We start from the raw sequence: 9,945 nt of genomic DNA, 5'->3' as shown, positions 1-9,945 counted from the left end.
TTTGATTTTCACCAAAGATACATTTATATTAAGTATAGTATTGGTGTTTCAGGGATATATTAAGCCAGAGATCAACAATTAGGTTCAACCATGGGCCAGTTTTTTCAGGATTTTTCATTGCGGGGCCGTTAACTGGTGCAGTGGAAAGGCAGGCCTTTATGTTTTTGTTTGTTTCTTTTAATTAATTTAAAATAGATTTATGACACTGTTAAGGATTGTATCTGAGAGGGAAAATGTCACCATCACACATTTCTCTACAACTGCCAAACATCTGTGTGAGGAACAAATCTGTTCTGGTTGCACAGGCTAAAGTTGTGGAACTCACACATGAAACTTTCATTTTTGGTCAGTTTATTAGAATTAGACATAGTTTTAATGCCTCACCTCACAGGATTAGATATAACTAGGCTTTATTACAATAATTTGAATTTACAGGAGACTTGTCTTTATTTGTTATCTGCAGTAGATTTGTTTAGTTTCGATGTAAACAATGAAAGTCAAAACTTTTAACAGGGTGCAAAATATGTTTGCTGTAGGGCCAGATTTGTCCCATGAGCTGCTATTAAGAATTATTTAAGGGTTGGTGTTATTGTTTCACGGAGCTCTGTTAAGCTGCTGGATGTCCATCCAGGCTCAAACACTGAACCAAACAGAAAATGTACCATAAAACCAAAACTAGCAGCTAAAAAAGGCAGAAAATCAGTGAATCAGAAGAGTTAAACAATGTTTGATAGAGTTTTAATAAATCCTTTCATTATAGCTCATCTTCAGTCAAACTGACAGTTTATAAGGCTCAGAACAGATTTCTTTATCAGCAACATGTACAAAGAGTCTCTGCTCAACTTCAAATACATAAATAAATAAATAAATAAATACTAAAAGGTTGTGCTTGAACAACACAAAATATAAATCACAGAGATGACGAAATAAATAAATAAGTCACATTATTTTGTGCATGAAATAAATATAAATAAAACCAGTTTCCATGGCAGAAATAAACATTTCTACTTAATAAACAACAATTTCAGATTATAAAATGACGTTATTTTGTCTGTTACTCTGAAACGTTCCCTGCAGTGTTTGAGAAACACAAATGAACAAAAACACTGAAAAAAGTTCAAATTACAGTAATAGATTTCTCTCCCGTTATTTGGGGGCTTTGGGGAATAATCATGCTCTCGGTTTTGGAACTACAGTTCCCATAATGCGTTGGGGGATGTAAACAGGAAGTATAGCTGTGAGCTACAACTTGAGCCCAGTTTTTAATCTATATTTTACTTGTCAAATCATTTTGATGCTGAAGAAAACTTAAAAATGTGTTGATTCTCAGGTTCTGCAGCCTCCTTTTTCTCTGATTTCTAAGTGGATTTATGGAGGTTTATTGGTGATGGACATCAGAGATAATGATATCCTCAGGAAGTGTAAGTCACACTGAGTGATATCAATATGTGTCTCATGTCTCTGTGTTCAGATCTGACTGAGTTATGACTCAAAGGAGTTGGAGGCGTCTAACAGTTTGAACTAAATCAGATTTGAAACTATGTGAAATAAAAAGCTTCAAATGTCACATGAAGCGGATTAAATGCATTGTATACAGAATGCCTTTGACCAAACAAAACAAACAAAATCTTCAGATGACGGTCACATGACAGCAGGCGGGCTGGTGACACGCTGTGTGACATCATGACATATAGAGAAAGCTGATTAGACTCAGTTTATCAGAGTTTGTCCTGCAGCTGTCTACACATCCCTTCCTGTCTGTGACTCAGGTTGTCATGGAGACCAGCTGGCGTCCCTGTAGTTATCTCTGATTGGTGGATGAGATGTGTCAGAGTTCGTCCTTCGAGCCGCCAAGCAACAGACTGTGTCCCACCTCCCGCTTCAGAAACCGAAGGAAGTCTTTGAGCTCCCGACCACCCTGCAACACATCATGTGACTATTAGACATGTGACCACAAAGGGTCAGAGGTCACACACTGAAGTTAACTACTAGTCCCTGAGAGCATTGATGTACAGCTACTCAAGGGCCCCTTATTGACATTTTGTAAAATCGCATGTCAAGAGATTCATCTGGCAAACACGCATCAGCTTTTCTTTAATAGTCAGCTGCTGTGTGTGTTACCTTGTATCGTATCGGCTCGCTCTTTTTACCCACTGGAGCAAAGTAGATGGTCGGATACCTGAAGAGAGACAGAAAGGTGAAACAGCAACTAAACTCTGGTCAGCATGTGTCCTGCTCTGCTGTCTCTTTCTCTCACCCTTGGACATCGTAGCCAGTCGGGATATCGTTATCAACAGCGTTCATCTTAGCGATGACGATGTTTGGATCCGTGTACAGCTGAGATACAGACAGACAGACAGGTCAGTATATCAGCAGCAGTTACTAAGTTGTCACCAAATGAAATTTAAGACTTTTTAAAACGTTCTCAAACATGAGCAGGTGAACTGTAGAGTACTTTCTTCTATAGTGATTCTATCTGCTGTTTCAAATTCTACAGACACACCAGAGCCATTATTATGATACTAATAATCATTATTATTATGAAGGTGCGGATAATTGATAATAACAATAGTAGTAATAATAATAATATTGACGATGATGAAGATGAGGTGTACCGTGTCAGCCAGCTCTCTGTAAACCGGCTCCAGTTTCTTGCAATGAGGACAGGACGGAGAGTAAAACTGGATCAGGACGTCTTTATCTGGATCGTTGACAATGTCATCGAACGACTCAGCCACCACCACCTGCAGCGCACATACACACACAACAACTCTAACCTTCTCTACCACACTTCATCTATAAAAGGCAGAAAATGCCCCAAAAACACTTTAAAGAGCAAAAGGCGAGGAACTGTGATTCAGTCTCACCTTCACAGCTGCTGTGTTCCTCTCAGGTACAGGCTCTGATTTGATGAAACGCTTCAGTCTACCTGCAAAGTAATCGTCCAGAAACCTCTGCAAGGACTGACCGTCCCTCCTGTAACACATACAGAAGCAGCAGAGGTGAGGTGAGAGGATCTGAATGTCTGCCTGATCAATGTCTGTCTGGAAACAGGACGAATTGCAAGAATGAGCAGAATTACTAAAAATGTTAACTAGCCGCCCAGTGCTGGATGTTGCATGACACAAATTAAATCATGAAAACATGAGAATGTGACACCAATTTTTGCAGACTTTTCTCCTCCAGAAATGAAATTGGGGGAGAACTGATAATACCTATGCTGGCATCCTGCTTTCGGTATATTTTCCAGGTAAGTTTTTGCAGAAAGAGGAACTCTACAGGAGAATTTTTAATGTTTTGTTGGAAGAAACTGTTGTTTGGTTTTGCATAACTGGTTGTGATCGACAGGAAACGGCGGGAAGATCAGATAATTGCTTTTGTTTTCTGTTTGATGAACGAGACTCACAGGTCTCTGGAGCATCGTCTGTTTGACATTTGGCGGGAAATTCTCGTTCAGATACCACGGGTGTATGGGAGGGAAGATGGTGCTCTAAACATATCCTGGTTGAGCTCAACTCTCATTAGCTCCTCTTTTTCATAGAGGAAGACTGGTGTCTGATTTTAGCCTGGTTTGGCTAAGACATGTACATGAACGAATCCCATGGTGTATTAGCCTGGTTGGCTAATACAGATAACCTGGGTGCTGGCTTGGCTTAACTCATCTGCCTCGCACGGCAGAGATTTGCATCTCTATTACAGCAGGGATGCTTGCTTGAAGGTGTGTTTTTATCTGATGATGCCTTAGTGTTGATGATGTTTTGAAGTAGTTTCCTCTTTTGTGTGGTTTTCAATTGCACTGTGCAACAGCTGTTGGTAGCCAGCTACTTGTCATCATGAATTTTCAGACTGCTGTTACAATTTTGCTTGGCATCTACCACTTACAGCTTGAAAAGCGGAGACGGGATGACGAAATGGACCTAGAGGAGGGAGCTACCATTCGACTTTTGAAGAGAATGGCAATAGATATCGTCAGGGACTGATGATGAAGCCCATCTAACGTCACTGCAACCTGCTTGGAGGCAGGTTGGGTGAGCTTTGATCCGACTTCAGAGATGGTCCATCTTGGGAGCGACTCCATGCATTTAAAATGGTGATGGAAATGCAAATCAACACAGCATAGTTTGACTCAGCACGGCAGTGCCAACTGACATGGGCCAATAGTGTATTAGTTTAGCCTGGTTTGGCTTAGTTTAGTTCAGATACGTACGTGAACTCCTCTCTCATGTTAGCCTATATTATGTTAGCCTGGTTTGGCCTGGTTCAGCCTGGTTCAGCTCAGATAAGTATGTGAACTCCTCTCTCATGTTATATTATGTCAGCCTGGTTTGGCCTGGTTTAGCCTGGTTGAGCTCAGATAAGTACGTGAACTCCTCTCTCATGTTATATTATATTAGCCTGGTTTGGCCTGGTTCAGCCTGGTTCAGCTCAGATACGTACGTGAACTCCTCTCTCATGGTGTACTTGTGACCTAGGCGGGTCCGGATGGTGATGAACGGTAGTTCTCCTCCATCTGACGTCCCCAAACCGAAGTCATCCTCCAGCTCAGACAGGAAGTCCTTCTTATTGGCTACTGAGAAGGTTAGGCCCCGCCCACTGTATTTAGACGCCACCTTCATCACCCTGGCAACAAGACACAAGGGCAGGGCTTAACAACACCTGTCCTAAGGTAACAGGTGGGATTATAAGTGAAAAGTGTGTTGCCTCTTCTTCCAGTAATTGGACCCTGTGTTAACCTGTGTGTATGTTACCTGTGTGTTAACCTGTGTGTGTGTTACCTATGTGTTAACCTGTATATATGTTACCTATGTGTTGACCTGTGTGTATGTTACCTGTGTGTTAACCTGTATGTGTGTTACCTGTGTGTTAACCTGTATATATGTTACCTATGTGTTGACCTGTGTGTATGTTACCTGTGTGTTAACCTGTGTGTGTGTTACCTATGTGTATGTTACCTGTGTGTTAACCAGTATGTATGTTACCTATGTGTTGACCTGTGTGTATGTTACCTGTGTGTTACCTATGTGTTGACCTGTGTGTATGTTACCTGTGTGTTACCTGTGTGTTAATCTGTGTGTATGTTACCTGTGTGTTACCTGTGTGTTGACCTGTGTGTATGTTACCTGTGTGTTAACCTGTGTGTATGTTACCTGTGTGTTACATGTGTGTTGACCTGTGTGTATGTTACCTGTGTGTATGTTACCTGTGTGTATGTTACCTATGTGTATGTTACCTGTGTGTTAACCAGTATGTATGTTACCTATGTGTTGACCTGTGTGTATGTTACCTGTGTGTTACCTGTGTGTTAATCTGTGTGTATGTTACCTGTGTGTTACCTGTGTGTTGACCTGTGTGTATGTTACCTGTGTGTTAACCTGTGTGTATGTTACCTGTGTGTTACATGTGTGTTGACCTGTGTGTATGTTACCTGTGTGTATGTTACCTGTTCCTCCAGTAGTTGGACCCTTGAATGTTGTGATGGTAGTCAAGGTCGTAGAACGCTGTCAGCAGGTCACGAACTCTCAGACGATCTCTGTTCTCCAGAGTCAAGTGAGGACACAGACCGTAACTACAGGTAGACAGGTAGAGACACAGACAGGTAGACAGAGACAGGTAGAGTCAGACTGAGGCTGCAGTTCCCTTGATGTCCACCAGGTGCTGCTCTATACAGGCTCTTTTCTGGTGTCTGGAGAGATTTCAGCTCTCAGTTTGCTTCTTGTCAGATCTCTCAAATGTATTTAAATCTCTGAATCAGATGATCTGACATCACACCCACTCTTCACTGTGATTGGTCAGGTGAGTACAGGTGTGACAGTGGGCGGGGTTCGAACTTCTGTCTTTTTTCTTTCTTCACACAAACTATTTGTGTCACTTTTCAAGAGAACAACAGAGAAACATCATGACTGACCTCAGGAGAGACTGTCTGAAGATTCATACAATACGAGGCTGACAGACACACGATGTATGACCCGGTTCATGTGAAGCAGACTGAGAGCTGAGATACTGTGAACACACACACACACACACACACACACACACACACACACACACACACACACACACACACACACACACACACAGAGCATCAGTCTTACATGTGATCTCTGATGAAGCGTCTCAGAGATCCAATGGTCAGATAATCTTTGAAGACAACAACGCTGTCCTCAAACTTGTTGGCCAGTCTGGGAGGTCTGAACAACAACACGCACCTGAGAACACACACACACACACACACACACACACACACACACACAAACAGATTTCGATTTAGTTCTTTAAAAGTTACTTGTACACTTTTTATCACAGTGATGTAAAGTTCATCTATAGAATTTAAATCCTGGAGAAAGAAACTCAGCAGGCGTCAACTGACTGCTTCCCGTCATAATCTAATCACCTAAAAACATCAACACGTCTACATCTCTGTAACTTCACAAACCGTCTCAGTAATCGTTCTGTATGGTACTGTGTCTCATTTCTGTTTTATTAATGTGTAACTTTGCTTGTGATTTCATTAACTGTAAACAAAGCTGTTGCTGTAAAAGAGCACATGCGCTCAGCCAACCTACCAGCTATAACTACAGGTTGGTTGATAAATAAATAAAGACAGTTTGATCAGTTTGATCAGCCTGATCGTGTCCACAGCACCTGTACAGACCTGCAGACTGATTCATACAAAATACTCAAATTAATCTCACAATACTGGTCAGAGAAATAACGCTTTTACAAACTACCTCTGTATATGTGTGTGTGTGTAAACTCACTCTGAGTTAACTCCGTGCTGCTCTCCCAGCTTCAGATCAGTAGTGTGTGCGAATCTGAACTGTTCTCTCAGCAAACCTGCAGCTTTCAGAAACTCTGACAGACGAGAGCTGTCTGCACCTGAGAACACACCTGAGACACACACACACACACATACACACACACATACAGGAGTCACATCATGTCAGGTGACATAATGTAGAGTGACATCAGGTCACATCACATAACAAAGTATTAAAAACGCAGTGTAAAGTCACATCCTGTAACATGAACTAAAATCATGTATCGTGATAAGTCCCACAATGTAACGTAACACAGTATTAGAGCTGCAACAAGTAATGATAATAGATGTGATAATCAATTAATTCTATGGAGCCATTTAGAAAAAAAAGTCCAAATTCTCTGATTTCAGCTTTTTAAATGTGAATATTTTCTGGTTTCTTTAGTCTCTATGACAGTAAACTGAATATCTTTGAGTTTTGGACAAATCAAGACATTTGAGGACACTTTACAGTGTAAATAAACTCGTCAGTGCTCTCTGGTGGACAAACTCTTCTAAACATGACATTTGACATTACTGCAGATTCTTGTTACTGATCAGATATATTTCAACTAATTTATCTGTCTAGTTCTAACGTATATAAACATTAATCTAATGTAACGTAGTGTAACATCATGTTAAATGTTGTGACAGAACATAACGTGAGAAGAATAATGTCACATAAATAAATGTACCAACTATGCTGGCATCATAGTGTTGGATGAAGGTCTGTAGGTCTTCATCAGTTTTCAGGTGAACTGAATCTGGACCAGTCTGCTTCTTCATGTGGTGATAGATCCCATCTAACACACATACACACACACACACACACACACTGATTTAAATATAAAACTTTTGACTTTATTCTTTTGTTTGTTTGTTTTTTGTTTGTTTGTTTTTTTTTTACCTGCGGAGCGAGGGCCGTCGTAGGGAGCAGAGTCTCTTCCATTCCTGAAGATCTTCAGAGTCGGATAACCGGACACCCCGAAACGAGCACACGTCTCTGAGTGAGCTGTACAGTCCACCTGAGACACACAGGTGAGACACACAGGTGAGACACACAGGTGTGTTTGCAGGTGAAGCAGCTCGACACTTTCAGACCTTTACAATGTGAACACACTTCGTTCAAAGACTTCTATAAAAGAAAGTAAAGCTGATGACAGTGATGTCTACAGAGAATAAATGTCATAAACACTCATTAAAAACTAATAATGAGTTAACAAATAATTATAAATAAACACAATTAGACTTAAATGAAATGTATAATAATAATAATAATAATAATAATAATAATATGATGTTACCTTTGCTAACTGGACGCTTCCCTTCAGTCTGGTTGCTGCTTTCTCGAACTCTGGAGCTAATTTCTTACAGTGACCACACCTGAGAGGTGAGGAAGAGGAGGATGAGGAGGAAGGTGAGGATGAGCAGGATGAGGAGGAAGGTGAGGAAGAGGAGGATGAGGGGGTAAGGGAGGATGAGGAGGATGTAAGGAGTTGGTAAAGAGGGAAATGAAGATTTAATAGACAGAATTATAAAGAGACAAGGATGAAAAGAGGAGAAGGATGAGGAAGAAATGATGGAGGGAGAAGAAGGAGGACATGTTTAAACAGGTTATCTTTCTGCCATTAGCTGCTTCACAACAAAAACATATTAAAAAGCTATGCTAAGCTAACGCTAACGTCTCCGCTCCGTTACCATGGAGCGTAGAATTTCACCAGCATGGTCTCGTGCTCCGTTGCCAGGTAGTCGAAGTCCGCGTCCCCGAGCTCGAGCACGTCTCTGCGCAAGGACACCGCGGCGGGAAAAACAGACAACAGCGCCAACGTGACGGCAGGAAAGAGGCGGACAGCGGCCGCCATGATGGAGAGAAGATGAACGATTTTAGACCGAAAAATAAGAAATATAAAGCGGAGCAGCAGCGCAAAGACCCCTCACTCCGCTCAGGTTAAGCGCACGCGCATATACACACGTTTCCAGGCATAACCTCCACAATAAAAGCTTCACGCGTAACAAATGTTCAGTATAAAATGATCAAACTGTCAAAACACATATAGATTATTAAAAAATCGAATATTCTTGACATTTAGCCCCTCACACACACCTGACACAACATATAACCATCTGCTGATACTTTCTGCTTTTATTCTGAAGGCTAGATAGCTCTATTTCCGGTACTTTCCAGTCTAACTGCAGATAACTTGACGTCACAGCTGTCAACTGAAAGGCGGGACATAAAGAGAAAATACCGGAAAGCGGCACTCTGATTGGTCCAGAGCGGTTAGAGGCGATGTGATGTAACCATCTCATTGGTCCAATGAACTGTCAATCACGCAGCCTGAATATAATGCATTTTATTAGCTGTTAGTTTGATTTATAAACTATATTATTAGTTTAAACTCAAAATATTTTTCAATATCGAGCTGGATTTTAAACCTGATTTAAAAAAAACTAAAATAAACACATTTAGTGAAAATAATAATAAATACATTTAGTGTGAAAACCGAGTGAAAATGTTTAATCTGTACACTTTGTGAAGCTGTCAATGAGAACATTTTACCTTTGGCTGCAGATTTTTATTCACTCTTTCTCATTTTAGGAGCTTAATTTCAAGATTGTGGTGCAGTAATATTTGGTACAGGAATGTCTTTTTAGGTGGGATTAAATTGTGGGATTGAATATAAAGAATATTGTCTTAATCTGATGCTGGTTCGATAACACTGCTTTTGTAGTTGAAGCTCTTTCAAAATGTGTTTGTGAGGTGCTTCAACACACCTGTTGAACAAATTAAATCATTCCTTAGTTGTTTTGTCCATGTGATATCTTTATATTACATATGTTTTATTTATTTGATAGAAAGGTAACTGTGTGCACATCCTGTCCTATATCCAGGTGCAGGACAACAGATTGAAGGGAAGAAAGTCAGTGTTTGCATGCTGGATGAAAATTTATTTGACTGAAAAGACAATGGAGATTATTTTAATAGTGTTTTCATTAGGTGGGATGTGTTTGGGTTGAAACGATATCGTTTTAATCATCTTTTTTTTTCTTGATTCCTTGATATTCACACAAATCTATTTATAGTAGATATAGAATAAAATGTATAAAAAAGAACCCCAAAAATAGGCAGGGTGTTCTGTCTTAATTTA

General features: G+C 40.4%; 1 protein-coding gene across 1 annotated transcript; it reads right to left on the bottom strand.

The window, feature by feature from the left end:
* Positions 1 to 721: 721 nt before the first annotated feature.
* pdia8 (protein disulfide isomerase family A, member 8) lies at positions 722 to 8,781 on the bottom strand. Its single transcript, XM_067612933.1, has 13 exons — positions 8,495 to 8,781; positions 8,101 to 8,179; positions 7,704 to 7,821; positions 7,492 to 7,599; positions 6,759 to 6,888; positions 6,093 to 6,206; positions 5,441 to 5,566; positions 4,438 to 4,620; positions 2,868 to 2,976; positions 2,616 to 2,744; positions 2,258 to 2,337; positions 2,122 to 2,179; positions 722 to 1,918 (listed from the first exon to the last, which is right to left on the bottom strand). Exons 1-13 carry the CDS (start codon positions 8,656 to 8,658, stop codon positions 1,829 to 1,831), a joined length of 1,488 nt encoding a protein of 495 aa, XP_067469034.1. The 5' UTR covers positions 8,659 to 8,781; the 3' UTR covers positions 722 to 1,828.
* Positions 8,782 to 9,945: the final 1,164 nt, after the last annotated feature.

This window comes from Thunnus thynnus, chromosome 15 (genome assembly GCF_963924715.1).
Source record: "Thunnus thynnus chromosome 15, fThuThy2.1, whole genome shotgun sequence".
NCBI classification, from domain to species: Eukaryota; Metazoa; Chordata; class Actinopteri; order Scombriformes; family Scombridae; genus Thunnus; species Thunnus thynnus.
Note: the sequence above shows the minus strand (reverse complement) of the source record. Positions and strands in the feature narration are given on the sequence as shown.